This window comes from Apis florea, unplaced genomic scaffold (genome assembly GCF_048593485.1).
Source record: "Apis florea isolate Af1SG1 unplaced genomic scaffold, ASM4859348v1 contig_3391_pilon, whole genome shotgun sequence".
In the NCBI taxonomy this organism is placed as follows: Eukaryota; Metazoa; Arthropoda; class Insecta; order Hymenoptera; family Apidae; genus Apis; species Apis florea.
The window spans coordinates 1,834,295-1,857,945 of record NW_028256754.1 but is presented as its reverse complement, the minus strand read 5'-3'; the positions used below and the strand labels follow the sequence as shown (position 1 = coordinate 1,857,945).

Here is a 23,651-nt window from a genome sequence, read left to right as displayed (position 1 = left end):
TACTAGTTATTTAAATTATATTGTTGTCCTCGGAAAAATGGGACATTGTTGCAAATTATCATTTCTCAGTTTTCTATTTCAAATAGAAAAATGCAAAAATTATTTTTGCATTTAAGGATAAAAGATAATTATATAGATTATATTAATATAATCATATCGAAAATCAATGTCAAAACTGGCGGTGATGTTTACAAATTATATAAAAATCTTATAAATCTTACATGAAAATCTTAGAAAACTTGAATTTTATAGGAAATAGATATTTATTAAAATATATTACAATTTGTATTTGATAAATTTTTATCAAATATATTTTTATATGAAAAATAGTGAAATCAAATCAAAAATAAAATGATTAATGATTTCATTATGAAAATTTTTGTTAACAAATTTTTATCAATGAGAATTACTTTTAATTATTAAATTATAAATGTTACTTTTTTTTATAAAAAATGAATTACTTCTAAAATACAAAAAAATTTTTTGTGTAATAAAATAATAAAATAATATTTTATTTTTTTAACACGTATTCATTCACAGATAAATTTTTTAATATTTAACATTTTATTAACATGCATATATTAAATAATTAATAAATATTTGATGAATTGTATGATCTTGTACGTATGCAATATTTCATTTTCAAATAAAAATAAATACATTTAAAAAATATTAAATCTTTTAGAAAGGGAGGATTAAAATAGGCAAAGATGATCCCTGAGAAAGTAAGAAGTAACACGAGGTCAACGATCGTTATTTAATGATTGTCCCATTTGATGAGCCACATCTTTGACCTTGTTGTTCGAAAGGTAGGAAAACGATTCTTGTTAAATCAAGGATTTGCAATTCGATCGAGCTCATTAATGCCATTGATTCATAAAATTCTTCTTAATTATTATATCATTACTTATGATTTATACGTGTATACGTATAGGTATTTACATATATAGGTATAATGAAGAGGATATGAAGTAGGAATTTAAATTTAACTTGTTTCAAATAATTTATATGCTATTGTACATATTTAATGATTCACATTAATTAAAAATATTATTTTGTAATTTTAAATAAAACTTTAAAAAATAAAAAATTGAAAATTATGAAATATAGTTTAAAATTTTTTAATTTTAATAAAAATTCTTTAAAATATATTGATAAAAATAAAAAATAAGAAATAAAAAAAAATTTGTTTTTTTATGAAAAATTAATTTGTTAATTGTTAATATAGTTTAAAGAATATAAATGAAAGAATATAAAATATAAAAATTATAAAAAAAATATTTTATATTGTTTGGAATATCAAAATTTTTATATTTTAATCAAATTTTAAAATTTTATGATTAAATTTATTATTTATATATTTTATTAAAAAAGTTTTATATTATATAATGGTTAAAATTTATGGTTTGATAATTTTTTAATTAATGGTTTGATAAATTTATATATTGTTATAAACTATTGAATCATTTGCTTTCTCTCTTTAATCTTTAATTCAAAATTGTTTTAATTATTCTAATAACGAACGATATTTAAACAAACTTAATTACTTTTAAATAAATTTATATAAAAAAATTTGTCGAAAACATCAATGTTCTTTCTACAATTTGAAAATTTAAATATTTTTATTAAATATAATATTAATATTAAAAAAATTTCGATCATTTATATTTGATCATTTATTTCTATAAATAAATTATAATAAAATAGTCGTACGTTGTTTGCATAAATCAAATAAAGATTTTAGATTAAATAAAAACGTGTAAAATTTATTCAAAAAGAAATAAAATTCAAAAGCCCTAATATATTTATGATAATTTAACTTTTTTTCGCATTTTAATTTAATGAAATAAGATAAGAAAATCAGACATGTGAATTTAGACACTTGATTTCGTGATCATATATATGTATCATATGTAAAAAAATCTTTACTTTTTAGAGAATGTTATACATATACAAGGTGTCTCATAGTTTTTTGTATTATAAGAAATGATTATTTAATAATTTTTTCTAAACTTTTTAAATTATAAGAAGTAATACGATAAGTTTATGAGTTAAAAATTTCTTCAAAAAAATTTCTTCGATATTATTGAAACTATTATAATTTAATTTCTTAATATAATTATTAGTAAGTTTATATTTATTTATTATATATATATAATAAATAAAAAATTTGTTAAAAGAAACATTTTGTTTAATTATTTGTATTATGGAATAAGAATTGTTATTTTATTTATTAGATGATACTGAAGTCATTTTCTTTTTACTTTGATTATTAACATGATTATTATTTATTTGTTGTTTATTTCATTTTTGTGTTGAACTTGGAACATTTATTGTAATTCAAATTATAATATAATTTATTTGAATTATTTTGTTTCTCTAACAATCCCAATAATTCTTTTTATAATTCTCAATTTATTAATTATTTACTAATCTATATAGCAATATTATTATTATTATTTTTTAATATATTTTTAATACATTAAATATAGAATATTAATACATCTTTTATTATTATTTTTATTATTAAAATTATTCTATAATTAATAAAATTATTTTATATATTTTTATTTTTAAAATTATTCTTATCTATTTTTCAAAAATATTTTCCTTTAAATCTTTCTATAGATTTTATACATATGAATCTATAAAATAAATAAAAATTCATTAAAAAATTATTAAGAAACTTGTTTATAATTATATAAATACTTGATTGTACATATGTATAATAGATAATAGTTAAAATTTGTGATAGTATATATAAAATAATCGCATTCTATGCAAATTTTCAAAATCATTACCAGGAAGTCATCAACCAGTTTTTTCTATATCATTTATACAATAAAAATAAAATATAAAAAAATATAATATATTTAATTATATAGTATATATAAAATATAATATAATATTTAAATAATATTATTAAGCAATACATTATAGCAAATTATAAATGAATGATTTTTATATTATTATTTATATAATAGAAATTGTTATGCTATTATATGCGATACATTGAATTTTAAGAAGAAATTAGAAAAAATTAATGATCAATAATCAGTATATGATAATCATATATTTATACAAAATATCCATTAACAATTGTCATTTATTAAGGCTAAACAGTTGATTCTACGGAAAAAGATATGAAAGATTTTTTTTGACCAGAATTTTGAAAATTATTTTATTCATTTACTTATTTATTTAAATTTTTTGAATGAATTTTTTTGTTCAATAAAAAATTGAAGAAAAACGAATTTACAAATAAGTTTATAAATAATTTTGAAATAATTGATAATTAAAACAGATTTTATTGAAATAGTTTTGAATAGTGTTTTATCCTTTTATTTATATTCTTTACAGATAATATTCAAAATTTCCAATCTCTATAAATTTAAATTTTCAAATTCAAATTTTTAATTTTCAATTTCCAATTTCTAATTCATTAATTTAAATTTTTTATTTCAAGCTATAAAAATTTTTATCATAAAATCATAAATTATTAAAAAAAAGAAAAATATAAAAAATCAAATTTTATAAATTGACAAATTATGCAAAATATAATTGTACTTTGATAAGTATATTGATAATAAATTAAAATTTATTTCTTATATTACACGTGTTTCATATCTTGAATACTATATTTATCTTTTTCATACATATGTATGTTAAGTTTTTATAGCTTACGATTATTTTGTTTATAAAATACGTATGAAATTACTTAAAAGCGTAAATTCCTAATTGGTGTTTAACTTATATAAATGCATCTTGAATATATATCTAATTAAAAGAATATAATAAATGATATAATAAACATATATGTAAATTTTATATAACATTGAAACATTGATGGTTGCATAAATATTAAAAATGGATACAAAACTGAAGGAAGTAGAATGTTAATGTCAAGGTTGTTCTGTTCATTGTCGATGTAAGAAATGCCATTGTCAAGGAAGACTGCTTATTATTCTATCGATCTTTAGATTAACAGTTATGAGGATTCCACGACCAATTATTAATGCATTCACTGATATCCTGGTTTGTAATATTGCATAAGCTTTTTAATGACATTAATATAATAAATATAATATAAATATGGAATAATAATATTAAAAGCTAATTATATTAAATTTATATAAAAACGTATTTAATATAATTAATTATATTATTAATATAATTAATATAATATTGATTATATTTTGTTCTTAGAAACAATAAAAGATTATAAAATAATATAAATTAATAAAAGTAATAAAAGTTATTTCAAAATTCATAAGAAAATGAAATCTCATTGTTTTACTCATCCTATGTAATCTTAAAAATAAAATTCTTCTATTTACTTTGTTAATAAATTTAATTACTTTATTAATAAAATATATATTTAATTTTTTTAATATAATAATATTAGTAAAAACAATAATTGCGTATAAATTTGAATAATGAAATAAATAAAAAATAAATTATTATCTAATTGATCAAATTATATTCTCAATATCTCAAAATTCTAAGAGATATTTTAATTTTGAAACACAGCTTTTATTAAAGTTTTTATTTCTATATAAAATTAATATCCTGTTATTTCATTAATTTTTCGATTGCTTATCTTTTTACACGTAAACGGAATTTCCTATATTTTTAAACGATTCATTCAACAGTATTTAATAACTGTAATGGGGTAACGGATAGGTAAGTTATACGCGATTGTATAATGGTTCGTTTGTTTCTTATTCAGTGATTCATTAAGTTCCCGTTGCATTGAGAGAAATAAAAAAAATGTTATTGTTTTTTTATGTGCATGTCGATTACGAAGTATTCGTGAAAACAAGAATCCGTTAATCAATTACGATTAATTACGTGCTACATCAGAGAAAAGAATCTTTTTCAATTGTTGTTTTTCATTAAAAAAATTTCTGATAAACATTTATTTAAACAAAATAATTAATATCTATAGAAATCTTTATTATATTAATCTTAAAAAAATTTTTTTTTCCATTTTTATATAATTATTTGAAACAAAAATTTTGAAGATTTAAATGATGAGTAACAATTATTTATCCGTTATATATATATATTTTTTTTTAAATAATATAGAGCTAATATAAAAATTACATATATACAATGATATAGTATAGAAATTAAAAAATAAATTGTATAATTGTAAATATTTATAGTATTTTATATATATACATAAAAAATATATATATAAGACAAGAAAAGATTCATGGAAATATTATATTATAAAAGTATTTCTTAAAATTAATCAAAATATAGCTTCGAGAAATAATATTTAAAATTTTTTTTTGATTTATTTTTATAATATATAATTTATTCATAATAATTTATAATTAACAAAATATAAAATTTTTATCATTATTACAAATAATATTTAATTAAGTTTAATATTTATGTTTATAATTTTATCAATTTTACTGTATAACAAATAATAACAATTTTTAAACAATTATTACGATATTATTCTTAATGACATTATTAGTGTCTGCTTTTTTTTGTTCCCACGTTATTATTGTACTCATATTATAGTACTTCTTTTGCTTTAACGTCGTTAATAATATTTCACTTATTTTTTTTTTTTTTTTTATTATTGTGTTACATAATTTCTGATGTTTTTTATAGTAACAGAAATTTTATTTTTGATATATTTTCCTTATATTTCTAAAATTATATTTATTATAAAATTAATATTATACAATTTAAAGGAAATCACTTTAAATAAAATATTAGACTTATTAATAACACAAAATTTAATTCGCTAAATTCACTATGGATTTCATTCATTACAATACTTTTTAAAATAATAATTTCATTCTAATTTTTTTCTTTTTAATTTATAATACAATATCAAATCTATCTATAAAATTAATTAATCTACTTTCATATTTTAACGAAAATTAGATCTTAAAAAAAGAAATAAGCTAAAAAAATAAGTGTATAGTTTTCTCTAATAATTCAAGATGTAATATCTGAAAATTAAATTGATTGAAAATGAATTTATAATTTTAATTTATTTCGATAATAATTTTAATATTTTAACAATACATTTTAAATTTATTTAATATAAATTATTATCCATATTCAAATCAATTTTGTTTTAATTTATTAATGATGACAGTAGAAATTTTGCTCTTTAGCATTTATCATTTGTAATACTAAAAAGAAAAGAAAAAAAAACGAGAAATATGAATTGAAGCAAATTTAGATTATCAAAAACTCGATGCAACTTATGAATACATTGAAACATAATAATTTAATAGCAAATAGCAAATAAGCGATACTTTCAAAAAGCTTGTCAAATATAAATTTATAAATAGATTATCTAAACAACATACGATATACATTATTTGACAATTTGTTCATTATTATTTGTTCAGATCAGATAGCGGTATAAATCCAATACTATTGTCACGAATTCTATGATTGAGCATTGTTTTTCATTGATAACTCGTTAACAAAATTGAAATGAAAAATTTCGCAAAGTAAAAAGTTACTTGGAATCAGCTTAAGAATCAATTAAATCTTGTCGATAAATTTCTAAGATATCCTGTACAACAAAATTTTTTTGAAAATTTTTAAATGTTTTAATAAATATAAAAAAAATATATATAATCTTTGCTTGATACTAATATAAAATCCCATATATAGAAATAATGTGAGAAAATATATCATTTCATTTAGATACATTTGCCTTTTTAAAGTATCTGTTATTTAAAAAAAAAAAATAATAAACACATACTTGCTAAAGAATTTTATTTATTTGCATATCGCATATTTACATATATGATGATAAATATTTAAAGAATCATTATGATAAAATTTATGACATTTATCATTTTTTTGTAAATAATTATCTATAAGTTTATTAAATGATATAATCAATATATGATATATCTCAATATAAGAAAACTAGAATTCCTTATTACTTTAAAATTCTTTAATTCTTTAAATTAGAAAGGTACATGTTTCAAAATAAAAGTAAAATTTCTTAAAATCTTGTTTCTATTCTATTTTCTTATACATAAATGAACATGTATAAGAATTAAAATCAAATTTATATAAATCAATTAGTTCGTCAATTTGCTAAAAAATAAATTGGTTAATTCTATATCACCAAGTTATTTTTCTCCAGTTATTAATTTTATTAATTAATTTTAAATTAATTTTAATTATTAATTTTAAATTTTATTCTATATCCGTTTATTATTCCAACATTTTTTAAATCTGAAATAAATCATTGAGATTATAAAACTTTTTATAAATAAAAATAGCTAGTCTATTATTATTCCTTTAATCGTGTTAGCATTTCAACCGGCTTCAGTCTCTTAAATTACTGTCAGCTTTTCATAGAAATGCGAGAAACGATGATTTATGATGGTGTCGCGACACGATATCTTTTTACGATAAATTCACCACTACGTCAGCTATAAATCTTAAGTCACGACTTCGTTCGTGTACACAGTGAATCGAACACAAAGAATCCTGTTCAGGGAAAATGACGAGATTTCTAACGATTCCTCAGAATCACGATTCATTGTGATAAAGTTAGATTGGTCAAACTTGAAGCTTATTTACCATTGTACCTGTTAACGCAACTTGAGATTAATTATCATTTTGAGTTTTCAGTTTTTAACAAAATTTCATAATTCGAATTAAAATTTTTGTTTGTAATTGAGTTATTTGATTTTAATTTAAATAAAATGACTTCAGTTATTTAGTAGATAGTAGAGTGAAATGAAACATAAAGACAAAATTCTTTTTATGACTATTTAAGACTTTTTAATAAGTAAAAGAGAATTTCTTTTATTACAATAATAATTGATATCTAAGTTGTATTAAAAATCATTATTTTCATTGATTTTATGAATTTTTGTTCAATAATTTACAATAATTAATATATTAATAATTAAAATATTTTGTTATTTGTTATTATTTTTAGAAAATAATATTTCTATGTAAAAATTTTTTAATTAAAAAGTTTGAATTGTATTAAAATAGAATAAAAATCATTATTTCTTAATTTTGTTTATTTATATTATGAATATGATTTTATATATTTGTTTAAATATTTAAAAGATTTATTTATTTATTTATTTACATTAAATTTCTTAATATAGTTTATATTTATTATTATTATCATATTATTTATTTAGACAATTAATTATGATATTTTTTAAAAAAATTGATTAGAACAAAAGATAAGATATTTATACTTTATTTAAATTTATTTATTAAAAAGTTATTTCATTTCTCTTATGATATATAAGAATCACTATTGATATGATATACGTTAAAAAATTAACAAATATTTGAGATATATATTTAAAATACAAAAAGTTAAGAAATACTTTTATTCATTATATAAAAACAAATAATATTGCCAAGTTAATGAAGTACCTGAAAGTGTTCCTGTGATATACAAAACATTAATCTTTTTCTGCTGTCGTGTAATGTTTTTGATAAACACTGAAAATTGAAAAAATAATTATTGATATATCATTTTTATAATACATATTTTTATAATAATTACTATATTTTAAGTCATCATAATGGTATATACGCGTAGTAATGTATCGTTAATTACATAATTTAATTTTCTTTAACTGTGTGCATTCACCTTATATTACTTAATTTGATATTTACATTATCGTAAAACAAAAAAGAAAAAAATAAGAGAAAAATGAAAAACATCAATGAATTAAATTATAAAAAAAAATTATGCTTTTTATAAAGATATTTTGAAATTTACCTAGTAAAAATATTTGCAATGAATGTTAAAATTATTTTAAATTGCTTATTCTAAAATAAAATCATGATTTTAAATTATGGAAAATAAAATTTTTCTAAAAGTTTTCAAAATTAAATTAAAAAAAAAATTAATCTTTGCAAGATCACAAGAAACAAAATTTATCATATTATAATAACTTTTATTAAATTATTATTATTATAATAATTTTATGTTAATTAAATCTGGAAAATCATTATTTTTTAAATCATTATTTATAAGATTAAAAAAATTGATGTTCATCATTTGTTCTATTGTGTATTGTTCATGTGTATCATGATCATGTTTTGTTAATTGCTGTCAAAATTAATATAAATTATATAATATCAGCTGATTTTATTACAAGTTTATACAGTTGAAACTATTGAAAATTCATACAAGATGTTGGAGAAAAGATCTTATATTTATTTATAAAAATGTTTACGAGAATATACAAAATTTATTAATTTTGTATATTCTCGTAAATAAATTAAACTTGAATAATCATTAGAAACTTACTAAAATCTTTAAAAAATATTATTTCTTTTGGAATTAATATATTAAATGATATAATGAATTAAATATATATAATAATATTAAATACATATATAAAAATTGTGAACAATTTTCTGATATGTTATTATTTTTAATACATAATATTTATTTCATTTCTTTCTTTAAATGTTAAATATTTTATTGAAAAAAAATTAAAATAATATTTTTGCAATATGCTATACGTATACGTATAGATATATCACTTATTTGCTATAATATTGATATAATAACTTAAAAATTACTTTAAATATTACTGTCTAAGGATTTCACATCGAAATATCAAATTAAAAATGCAGAATTGGAAAATGTAGGTAAAAAGTACAAATAATAATGATTTTATTAGCTGCAACAATTCAAAAACTACAAATTTTAAATTGTATTATTATTACAGTAAATGTGTATAATTTTTTTGTGATAAGTAAAAAATTATGTATTTTATTATATATTATGCTGTTACAAAATTTAAAAAAATTATAAAAATAAAATACAATTATAATTTTTATAATTTTGATATCAAAATACACATATTGATATTGATTTATTTATTATTTAAAAATTAAAAAAATAATCGTAATTGTATAATCGAAATTTTTTTATTTATTTCTTTAAAGGAAATTTTAATAAAAAGTATATAATTTTTTAAAAAAAATTTACTTTTATTTTTTAACATTGATCTGTTGATTTATATTAAAAATATTTTACTAAAAAGAATAATTATACTTGAAATATACGTGAAAAAAGTTAGAAGATTATAATTTTTAATTATCATATATAAAATTTAATGTAAAATAACATTTTAAATAACATTTGTATAGCGATTAATGTATTCGAAATATTTACAAATATTTAATATTAAAATTATTAATTATTAATTAATTATTAAAATATTTAAATATTTACAAATAAAATTAATAACAAAATTATGCTACTTATAATATTCATAATTATGAAAAAATTATTTTTACATTTTTTTTTGTAGAATTTTCTTTTATTATAAACAATAAAAATATGTAATCAGAGAGAGTTGAAAATGTACAATTCTATTCAAATAATCTTCACAATTCTAACAAAAAATGACGTAAAAATAAATATAATATATTTACCTCTTTAAATTAATATCCTAATATTTTTTCTTATCTTCAATTCCAAATATATCCTTCATTTCCTGTAATTTATTTTGAACATTAAATGTTCAAATTAGATTAAAAAAACCTATCTACTTTTAATTTCGCTATTCTCTGAAGTATTAAAAAAAATAAATTTTATATTTCAGTCTTTTAAGGTTTTAATTCATGCTTTTTCTTCGATAAAAATATAACAAAGGAATTCATCATCATTTACGTAAATAATGAGAGTTTAATGGCAACGTAACATATACAATGTAAATTACATCTATTTATCTTTCTTTTTTATAAGACCTATTCTTTTTTCACTTTCTATGTCTCTTTTTTCTCTCTCTCACTCTTTCTTTCACTCTCTTTTTTTTTCTAGGTACATATACAATGTACATTACACAATCGTTACAAAAAAGCAATATGTTTTTCTTCTTCTTCGTTTTAGTTTCTTTCTCTCATTTAATACATTTGTATCTGACTTAGCTTCTTTCTATCGACATTGCTTTACAAGATTTTTACACGTTTTTATTATTTTTTTTTTCTTTTCTACACATTGTTGATGCAATTTATTTTTTTTCCTTCGAAATTCTACATCAAGTCAAGTATATATTGCACTATCGTATCAACGCGCCCTGTCTTTTCAAAGAAACATTAAAGAGACTGTTCTGTATCACGCGTTCAAAAATCGAATATTTTTTCAATAATTCTATTTTTTCTTAAAATTGTATTTGTATATCAGTTTGACATTATTAGAAAATTTAGAATTTAAAAAATTAAATGGTTATAAATTTTATGTATAATTTATCATAATGGTTATCTATAATTATACTTTTTTATTCCTCATTTTCTGTTTTTTTTCACAGAAAATATTATTTATTACATATGTTTTAAAGTGCAATTTGATTACACTTTATATAGTGTTGTAGATTTAATGAATGTTTAATTTCTCTGTTTTAATATCATATAATACATATATATTTCTTTGCATATTAAATATATTAAATTATATAATATACATATTGAAACATTTTTCTTTTAATAAATATATTAAAAAAGAAAAAAAATAGAATTTGTTTCATATTCTTTTTTCTACTTAAAAAAAATTCTTAGAATTTTTAACTTGAGTTATAGAACAGCCTTTTTAAATTACATTAGATTTTGAAACTATTTTCATCCTTGAATTAAATTTTTTTCAACTTATCTTAAATCTATTTTGTTTTCAGATGTATAAAATATTTATTAGTTATTAATTAATGAGAAAATAAAAAAATAATATATATAAAGAGAAACTGAATTAAAAGTATAATATGCATAAAAAGAAACAGTTCTACTTAATTAGTTTAATTAATTTATAAGAAATATAAGTTATTTAAAATCAAATAAACACAATAATTGATATACATAAATTTAAAATACAGAATTATACACATTTTACTATTAGACCTTATATAATATACAAGAAATTTATATGAACAAATATAAAATTTCAATTTTTTAATTTGGAATTTTGTTTAAAATGTACAATTTAACATTTACAATTTCTTTAAATCTATTCATCTGCAAATGATTTGTATGAAATATTTTTTCTACAGTATGTTTGATGTATACAAAGTAACTTTAATGATATCAGGTTTATTATTTTTCTTAATAGACCCTCATTTTTATATTTCAATAAATCTTAAATTATACTCTAGTAGTGATTTGCTAATCTATTAGACTTGTTTTTGGCCTATAAATTACTAATATTATCTTTTAATTTCAAAATATAAACTTCACTTATAATTACTTAAAAAATAAAGGCCTATTAAAGAAATTTTTAAGAATTGTATTAATCTAATTTAAAATTTTTAAATCTTATTTTAATGTAATTTTAAAAGAGTACAATCATCTTCTTTAGTTTTTATTATGTTTTCCTGATTTTTCGTTTTTTTTTTTTTTTTTTTAACACAGACAGGGTCGCCTTTACGACGGTATGAACGCAGCTATGCAAATATTATGCGTTAACAATTCATAAAAAGTTCCTCGCAGATCGCAATAAGCAGTTACAATAGGAAATATGTTTTATTATACACAGTGGACAGACTAGACCAAGTTTAAACGTCTTGTCGTGATAATTGTTCTTAGATTTATACTTCGGCTCTCGACTATTTAATTCGAGCTGTTTCTTTCAAAGCTACTATGATTATAGTATTATATATATTTATCTTTTTCTCTTTTTGTTTTTTTTTTTAATTTAAGAAAAAGATTAATAACAATCGTATTTCAAGGCTCTTTTATAGTTGTTATTTGTTAAGAATTAATGACAGTAAAAAACTATAAAATACGGTCGTGCTTTCGATACAGTCTCCACCATTATCTCCACAGTCGTGTACAATTTCGTGTATTATCGCAATTATACATTAAACGATAGTGCTGTTTTCTTTAGAACCTATTACAAATATACGATAAACTTTATACAACGTATCATAAATAAGTATAATGAAGTATTACGATACAAATTCGATAAAGTGACGTATCAATATGAATTGATGATTCTATATTTCAATAATATTTTTTCTTCTCCTTTTTCTTCTTCTTTTCTTTCTTTCTTTTTTTTTTTTTTTTTTTTTGTTTCTTTTCATATTATTTTAACACTTTATAAGTGTGTAACAATTGAAGTTGTTATATGATTGAAACGCGAAATAAAATACTTGGATATAAATCGAACCAAAGGAATGTGTTAACTGAATCTGAATTATGAGATTAATGAAAATATTTTTAAAAAATACATATCATATTAACGATAGTCAAACGTTAATAAAATAACTCGCCTTTTTTTGCCTAATGTATTTTTTAATCACTTTTTCATGTACGTGCCTACATAATAAGCTTACACGATAAGTTTCGAATGCAAAACTTCCATCAAAAACCCAGTATCTTTGGCTACTTCGGGTATGTTTATTTAAATAATTATAATATAGAAATATTGTATATAGCTTGAATTACAGTTCAGGATGAATTTAGAACGTAGCATCCTTTTACATCATGTGCTGCCCATTTGGTGGAGCATATTGAGGTTGTTGGCTTACCGGAGGTCCTGTTGGTCCTGGTGGACCATATGGTCCTGGCATGGGACCAGTTTGAGGTGGATATCTATTGTATATTATTAAATAGTTCTTTATTGAGCTTTCTTTTTTTTATAATAATTTTTATTAACCCCTTAAGTGACCAGTTATGACTAATTATTAGTTTAAATTATATTTATATTCCAATAAAGAATTAATAAAAAAATTAGAAATAAAACTTAAAATTGTAAAAATTGAAACATTAGATATTCTTGCTTATTCTTAAAATATTCTTAAAATTCCAATTTTATATAATTAAATTATTATATTGTAATTAAATATTATTATATGTATATGTAATATATAACTCATTTTTTAAACTCATTTTTTTCTACTTCTTCATTTTTACTAACAATAAATTAATATTTCTCATTATTGCTGCTTTTATTCCAAAATTAACTTAATTTATAAAAATAAAATAAAACAAATATGTTTTGATCGAATTTTTTAGCAGTATTGATCGCGCAAGGGGTTATATATCTTATTTCATTGAATTTTTTAATCTTGTTTTATATATATAATATTTAATTTTAAAGATTTGTTTATTTCTTTGTATTAAATGATATTTTTTCGAAAATTTTAGAAAAAGAATAATTTATAGATTAATACTCTATGCTTATTTTAAATACAAAATAAATATAAAAATTTTTTTTTCAAAATCTTTATATTCATATTATTAATACATACCCTTGATGAGAGTAAGGAAGATTGCTTTGTTCCGGTACTGGCTGACCTTGAGGATGTCCAGGAGGGGGTTGATGTGGACCTGGTGGTTGCATATGAAAATGTTGCGGTAATGTTATATTTGGCATACTTGCAGATCCCATGTAATCACTAGTTGGAATAGTGGCATTATATGGTCCAGATGGACCACCTCCAACAGGAAAAGAAGTTTGATGAGGTGGAGGTGGTACTCCATTAAATATCTATAAATTTAAAACATTTTCTATTAACTTATACAAAAAAATTGAATTTATTCGATATATTCAAAAATTCTTACATGTGGAGGTGGTGGTCCCTGATTTTGAAATTGATAAGGATTTATGTGGGGTGGCATTTTAGGTAAAGTATAATTTGATGGTGTAGGTGGTGGAGGTTCTCGCATCAGTGTATGATATAAATTAAGAGCATCTACTAAATCAGAACTCAACTGAGTTAATTGTGCATGCCTCCTATCCACTTTTTCTAAGGCTGCATCTATCAACGGCCCCATTGCAGTAACTTGTTCTGTGAAATATCATTTAAATAATTTCATTATATATTTATTAAAAGTACAAAATATGCAAAATAGTATATATTACCTTCTAAATCAAGCATTTCTTGAGTATCTGAAGTATCACATTGAGGATCAGCTTCATGTAACAAATGTAAAAGTCTGTCCATTTTTCTTTCATCTATTTCAACTTCAACTACTTCTGGTTCTCTTTTTACTGTTTTCACTTCTACTTCTTCGGCAAATTGAACCATTTTTTTGTTACTGTGTTCTAATTCTATATATAAATTCAATATAAATGTATTAATATTTGAACAATATATGAATAGTTTAACACATTTCATATCTTACTTGTGAATTGTTCAGGCTCTACAGATAAATCTGCAGTAACAAAATTAGAGGGAAACAGTCCTTCTCCGTTTTGATTACTACCTTTCCACCAATTTGGATCAGAATCATCCAAAATGTTAACTAAAATTCAGTTAATAATAATAACTTTAATAATATATAATATATTTTTATTTTTTCATTATTATATTTTTATTATAATTTGTAACTAATTTGTAATGTTTTGTTACAATTAAAATAATATAATTGTATAAGAATAAATTTAAAAAAAATCCAAATCATACTTATTTCTCCTGCAAAAAATGTTAATTCATTATCTTCTGCTGCTTCAAAATCATATAGAGCACGGACTTTCCTGCCTTCTGTATTGCTCGAAGCACCAAGTGCAGAACTTACATTAGGATATAAACTGGTGTACTTAGTAGATGGTGAACTATGCGAAGAAGATGCTTGACTATGAGCTTTACTTTCTTTAAGTGAAAGTTCTATGGCTAAAAGAAAGATAATTCATTTAATTTCATAAATAAAAATATATGAATAAAAAATTTAAAGATACCTTTTGCAATATCTTCCTCTTCTTGTGAATTTGTTACTACATTTGGATCTTTACTTAGTACAGTTGTACGTTTAGGCTATAAATTCAAAATAAATTTATTAAATATAATATTATATGTAATTTTATATATATATATATTATCTTTATATATTTTTTTATATTTTTTGATTATTTTTATATTTTTTGACAAAAAAATAATTTATACAAAATAGTATAATAGTCTACATAAGTATTTCCATGACTCAGTGGAATAATTTATTCACTTGATGAATGATTACAAGAAAAACACAACAGGACGTCAATAAGTGATAGTCTTATCTTGCTACTATTTAAATAAAAGAGTACGTGCAACCATACATGTTTTGCAATAAATAGGAATCTTATATTGAATTTGTATATAAGAAAACTTACCGTATCAGATGTAGAAGTAAAATCATGACCTTCATTTTTAAGTTTATTATACAAACTTGGAATTAAATTAAGCTGAGGATCAGTTTTGAAATCATTTTCAGCCCATTTTTTTAGAAGCTCTTTCATTTTCTCAGCAATCTTTGGCTCAGAATGGTTAACAAGTTTTCTCAGATCATTTTCAAAGTCTCTTGATGCAATTTCTAAGTGAAATGTTTTTCCACAATTGATGACACACACATCTAATAACTAAATTCATATTTAATAAATACTAGTTATAACAATTTAAAATTATGTGTATTTTAAAAAATATACTAACTGTTAAAGCTTGCATAACAATATGTGGATCTGGAGAATATAATCTTTTAACAATTGATCGTAAACAATCCTTTGCATTTTGAGTAGAAGTACCAACTTTATCACAAATGTCCAACATTTTCCCCCATTCTATAGATATATTCTTTTCACTAGTTGCCTTTTCTATTATAAGAAAGATTGTAATTAAAACATATCGTAATTAAATTCTTCAATCTTAATATATTATTATATTATCAAAATAAATTATTACAATTTTCATTTATAATAAAACATTATATAGTATCAATATAAAAATTATATAAAAATATAAAAGTTAGCCTTATTAGCCTTTATTAGAATAATAAAGAATATTTTTGTTCTTATAATTTAAGTTTTTTATTAAAATATTAATTGATATTTTAAGATAATGATATATATTTGCTTTAATTCCAATTAATAGATTTTTATATATATATATAAAAATCAAGTTATATATCTGTAATCGTTTTATTTTTTTATTCAATATAATTTAAAATAAATAATAACATAATAAATCTAACATAACAATATTATTAAATAATAATTTTGTATATATTAACATATATCATTTAACGAGTATAAATATTGGCTCTTATTTATATTAAGAATTTCTCAATGTTGCAAATAAAAGAAAAATTTTGCTTATATATATTTAAATTAAAAAAAAAAGCAAACAACAGCTTGAGAATTTCTATATTTTGAAAGACTAATATTTTTCAAAATACATTACGTTTTTATAGTAACAAATAAATTTTCGTAAACATAATGCAAATAATCATCGAAATGATAGAAAAACAAGACTAAAGTAATTCGCAAAATCTGATGTCTTAATTGGAGGTCAAATGTCAACAACCGCTTAATGCATCCATCAAACATGGAATTTCGATGTTATATAAAAAAACCTGAAACGATCGAACATAGATAGAGAAGCAATGGATGCAAGTTGTTATAGAACAAAAGATTTTTTTCCTGGAGTTAGAATATTGTGATACAAAGCAATCATGTTATAAATGAATTAAGGCTAAGGAAAACTCTGCTACTTACCAACGTCAGCGTCGAAAGGAGAGGAAGTCTGGAAAAGGCCCATTTTCTTCATAGATTCTTTGATCGATTTGATTCGACAGTTACATCCGTTACGCGCTGTCACGGAATCACGTTATGTTTTTCTTTACGCATCCAGCTGATATTTACTTACAAACGATACGAATGACTAATAACATTCTAATCTACCATCGAGGGACATCTTTCTTTCGATCTGCCAAAAAACCTCGATACTATCGAAACATCTCGAGCGTAATGTCAAACAGGAACGATTCGCGTGATGAAATATTCAATTAATTGATAAATTCAGTATGCGAATATTAAGAATTCAAATAAACGATACATACTTTGAAAGATTAAATACACATAGCGTTTAGAGTTACTGGTAATTTACGCAATTCGTGTCTTTCTGAAGAAGACATTGAAATGAACATCGATAATCGATACATCGTACATTACTGCGTTCAACTAACGCCATCTGAAAATGATTTTTAACATTATTCTATGAGAATATAATTTATCTATTGATGGTAAAAAAATATAATTATATTTATATAAATATTTGAAATTTTATTTTAGGGAATCAACTATTATTTAAATAGTACATACTAGATATAGTATAGAGTTATTATCTTGTATATTTCTGTACATAAAATTTGAAAGCTATCTTTTTATTCTCATCATATGCAATATATTATTGATTTTTGTGAGATGATTTAAATGAGATAATAATAAGATAAAACAAATTTTAATTAAATTTTGCAATAATTAATTATTTTTGACATATATATTTATAAAAATTATAATTATCGATCTACAGAATTTAATTTACAAACAAGAAATAGAATAGATCTTATTATGTATTATATCATATTACATGTACATCATTTATATGTATATGATACATACATATTAAATGATGATGTAAAAACAGCAAATTACGATTAATATAAAAGATTCATTTATGAAGATTTATTATATTCTATTTTAGATAATTTTTATAATAAATTCCTTTATTTTTCTTTCAATTTCTTTTTTAATTTAATTTTTGTTTTAAATTCTTTTATAATGTTTCAATATTTTTAATTTAAGTACATTTTTTATTGATTTTCTTTCGTTTTATATTATATTTGATTATTTATAAGAATTTAATATTTAATTAATTTTTATTTAAATATTCAATCTTGATAATTAAATAATTTTTATACTAAACTAATTATAATAATGTAATTTTATTATATTTTTAATTGAGATATCTTTGAAAATTTTTATATATAGAAATCTACAATTAAAATATAATATATTGTATTTCAATTTTCGCACAGCTAAAATGAATAGGAAATCCCTTCAATCAATCAAAAAATCATTAAGATTTAACAGCAAGACGAATCAATGTCATTAGTTTACAGTTGAAAATCATAGTGATAGATCGTGTTTTATATTAATAATTATATAAAATTTTTATTAATAGAGTATTATATTATCGTTACTTAATTATAGATTAAGTTTTAGTTTAATTAATATATTTGTTTAATTATTATTATACCAAAATTAAACATTTTTGTGATAAGTTATCGTTTGATTAAAACTTTGAAAGTGAATTGGTTTTAAAAATATAGTTTTAATATAATATAGTTAAGAAATAATCTTTTATGTATATAAATATGGTAAGATTTTATTTATTTTAGTAGAAATGTAATTATTGTTATTGAAATTTCCTTGGTCTTTTCATTCATCATAGTGATAAAGTAATATTAAAGTAATTAAACTAAATTAATATAATCAATTATTATAATCAATCATTTGTACATATTTCACGAATATTCTCATATATGTCTTTTCTAATTGTACTTATTCATATATTCAACTTATATTTGTTTTGATTTCATATTTTTATCTTCAAAGTTTTAAAAAACATTTTGTAATTCAAGCTTTTTAAGAAATTAACGATTCAATCACACTCAATACGTCATGAGTTGTTGACTATTTCGAATTATGGAATATAATCCTGCTACCCTTTTTCAATTTGTAAATCGATAAATCACTTCGCGGAATGTTGTTCTATTATTGAAAATATAGCGTTTAAATATTTTATTTCATGTATATAATTGTTCGAATAATTATTTCTTTTCTTTTCATAAATATAATAAATTTTATAAATATTGAGTTAATTATTGAATATTATTATAATTGATAATTTTGAGTAATAATTTATTTTTTTTTATTCGTCCATTATCACTAGCTTAGATTATGAACTTATGAAATAAAATTTGAATTAGATTATTTTATTTTAATTATAGTTTAATCTTGTTGTATTTTATATATTTATTTTAAAGATTTGATTTTTTTTTACACAAATAAATGATTGATTGCTGAAATTATTTTAAGAGGAAAAAAAGATTTTCAATATGGACAAAAAATTTTCAATATTAGTCTTTATGACTTCTTATAGCATTAATAATAATTTATGACAATACAGATTCTTCTTTCATCTAATGATCGCATGCATTTGATTTAATTATTCAATATTATAAAATGAAAATTATAACTGATTATACGTAAAATTTTGCATGAGCACAATAACTGTTATTTATTATATTCATTGAGTAATATTTCATTTTATATGTTTTATTTTATTATTGTATGTTATGTTGAGATTAAATCTTCTATTGTACTTTTAAATATTAATAATCTTGCAAGTGAATTATCTAAAACTAAATTATTAATCTATTAGAGTATATTTAATATAGATATTTACAAATATCAAATCTAATATCTAAATATATAAATATTCATAATATAAATTATGATGAAATATTCAATATATAAATTAGAATAAAAATTTTAATTAGAAATGAATAATTAATAAATAATATGATAATAAATTATTTTTGATTGCATCTTTTCTTTCATGTTTTACAACAATTTAATTGTTTGATTTTCAAAATAGTATAAATAATTTTATTCTTCTTCTTTGAAAATATATTAAATATTATGTGTAAGAAGACATTTCGTGACTGATAGATTTTGAAATCAAAGCTAATAAGTTTTAAATACTTTTTCATTTATTTCATTACTATAAAAAATATGTTTTAATAGAGATAAATTGTCTTAAGATATTTTCATTAATGATTAACTTTAATTTAATTATTTTATTGAATTATATTTTAATTACTTTTTAATAGATGTATTCTATTTTAATTAATGTTTTTTTTTAATATCATTAAAATTAAAATTAAGATTTTAACAATTTATTATGTTGATAAAAAATAAAGTATAAAATAAAAAAGAGAGTTATTATAAAGTTATTAAAATTTGAAATATAATGAGATTATACAAAATCAAAATTCATTAGCCCATTAGATGCAAAATATTTATACTAATTTATCTTTTTTATTGAGTTAAAGTTAAGATATAAATATAATAAATAATCACTTGTTTTTATTCATCGATTTTTTGAATGCGATCGTAAAGTAAATTTTGAAACGAACATTGTTATGTAAAATATATTTTTTTATCAATGATTATCTCTCACTTAAAATTATGCTCTATATGAATTATTTAACAGTATTTTGATAATTTGATTTTTCTTCGGGAATATTTTTTGATATTTCTTTTCTTCGATATAAATTATCTTTTAATTAAAGAAAATAAATAAGAAAACGAAAGTATATAGTTATGAAATAATTTTTGACGTTTCTTTTCTAAAAATTAATTTTATTATTGAGTTTAATTCTGTTATATAGTCTTCAACTTTGAATGGAAGTAATATTATTATTCTTTGCTTTCATCAATTTTTATATTAAATTAGTTAAAATGTTAAATAATAATAATGTCAAAAAAACATTATATAAAACATTATATTTACGATAAACGTAAAACGAACTTAGATCATAGCATACTAAAAGGCATAAAAAACTTTTTGAAATTAGTATTTTAAAGTATACAATATAAAATTCCGTAAGATGCTACATCTACTTTATTTCTTATTTGTGATATCCTCTATGATTTAGAATAAATAAAAATTATGTTCAATTTAATAACTAAAGTTGATAAATGAAATTTAAAGATAATTTTTTTAATACATTCTTTCATAAATATTTCTCTGTATTATATATATTAAATTGTATACAAATTTTGACTGTTATGAATAATAAATAAACAGACTCATGTATGAGTTGAATTATTAATGAATTGAAAATTAGATTTGTATTTTTTTAATAATATCAATTTGTGAGACTTTTTATAAGAAAAAATTAAAATAAAATGCTAATTTATATATATATTATTGATATATAATTATAAAAGTTATTATATACAATTTTATTTATATACAATACAAAAATGAAAATTTGGAAAGAAAAAATAAAAAAAAAACTTTTATTAAAGTCATGTGGAAGTAATGAGTAATTTTTATTTTTATTTTTTCATCAATTTCAATTTTTATTAAAGGAATTATTGACATTTTTTTATTTTTTATATTTCGTTAAATTTATTTTATTTTTCAATATGAAAAATTTGGAAAAAAGAAAAGAATAAGATAAATTAAGAAATGATTTTATGAGAAGCTACCAGTTTGTTGTGGTTTCACAAACAATTTTTGCTTTCATTCTAGGGTTATAAACCTTGGAAATAAACTACATCATATTATTTCTGTGATAATGCACTGACAGTCAGAGTGCGTCATCATTTTAGCTCTATTATGAACTGGCTTTGTTGAATATTACCTTGATATTATGTCATAATAATAATAATATCTTAATATTTATCTAAATTTTTATCTTTATTTAAACACAAAAAAATTAAGCAAATTTCATGTTTTTATAAATAATTTTTTAAATAATATATCAATAAAACAATGTGCGTTTTAATCGATATAGTTAAATGTTATCATTTTTTTAAGATAAATGTTACAATATATTATAGTCATTATATTTGAATTTTGAAGGATATATATAATTATGATAATATAATATCGACTATAAAACAAAAAACATATTTTTCATTCAAAAATTTCAAATTTATAATCTTTCAGTATTATATTGGTGATTTGAATATTTTACATCACTTAAATTTGAAGAATTTTAATAAATAAAATTTAAAACTTAAAACATATTGATTCGATATTTATAGATCTTTTTTTTTTTTTTGAAAAGCTCGATTAAATCTTAAATTATTAAGAAAATATCATATAGGTAAAATGATAGTATTAAACAAAAATAAGTGTAATAGTTTTATTTTTTTTTATATAAAAAAAATATTTTATATGTTTATATGTTTTAATAATAAAAATACAAAAATAATGTTACAAATATTTTTGGTGTAAAAAAATTAAAAAATAATTTTTGAATATATTTGCTATCTTAATTAATCATTGAATAAAATGGTGATCATAGAATTAAATGATATATATATATATTAATTTCACGAATTTTTATATTCGCAACAATTCAACATTTTTTTGATAAAGTTTTTTCATGTCATTATTTTAAACACTTAACACAAATATATTAACTATATTTATTCTTTATGTCTTTCTTCTTAATATATTTTATACTTTAAGTATCAAAATTGTTTTTTCTTCATATCATACATTATAGATAATAAATCATCCTATGATTCTCTGTTTAATATTTTAAATATTTAATTTGGTAATATTTTAATGGATAATTATAAAATACATTAATTATGAAGCGAATAAATTATTTTAGAAACATGACAAATTCATAATCTTATTCTATTTAAGTTATATATGAATAACTTATGTATAAATAAATAATATCAATGAAATAACAATGAAACACAAAAATTATTTTAAATTACTTTACGATGTTCAATTCTCCATTATTATAAAAATTTACTTGTAATATTTATCTTTATTTAAGCTTCTATTCATGAATTTATGATGCTGAAACATTATAAGTTAAACGTGAAATTGTGATTTCGTTTTAATATTTTATTTTTTATTCTAATATTTACTTTATTATGCTAAATTATGTCATTGATTTTCATTCAGAGATGTCGTGACATAGAAAATCTATATTGTAATAGCAAATAAAGCAAAAATAATATTCGCTATTTTATACAATTTATTATCTTATTCTGATTTCATTTATAATTCTGTCTGCTCTACATTGATACTTAAATAAACTTCCGGGTATACATCCTTTTTATAATGTTTATTCCATATACCAGTTGTGAA

The 23,651-nt window shown here is 19.4% G+C and overlaps 1 protein-coding gene across 1 annotated transcript; it reads right to left on the bottom strand.

The window, feature by feature from the left end:
* Positions 1-13,254: 13,254 nt before the first annotated feature.
* Positions 13,255-17,911, bottom strand: Stam (signal transducing adaptor molecule). Its single transcript, XM_003698139.4, has 10 exons — positions 17,453-17,911; positions 16,392-16,552; positions 16,076-16,321; positions 15,665-15,740; positions 15,393-15,599; positions 15,112-15,231; positions 14,849-15,037; positions 14,548-14,774; positions 14,235-14,473; positions 13,255-13,575 (listed from the first exon to the last, which is right to left on the bottom strand). The coding sequence occupies exons 1-10, from the start codon at positions 17,502-17,504 to the stop codon at positions 13,461-13,463; spliced, it is 1,632 nt and encodes a 543-aa protein (XP_003698187.1). The 5' UTR covers positions 17,505-17,911; the 3' UTR covers positions 13,255-13,460.
* Between the last annotated feature and the right edge of the window lie 5,740 nt (positions 17,912-23,651).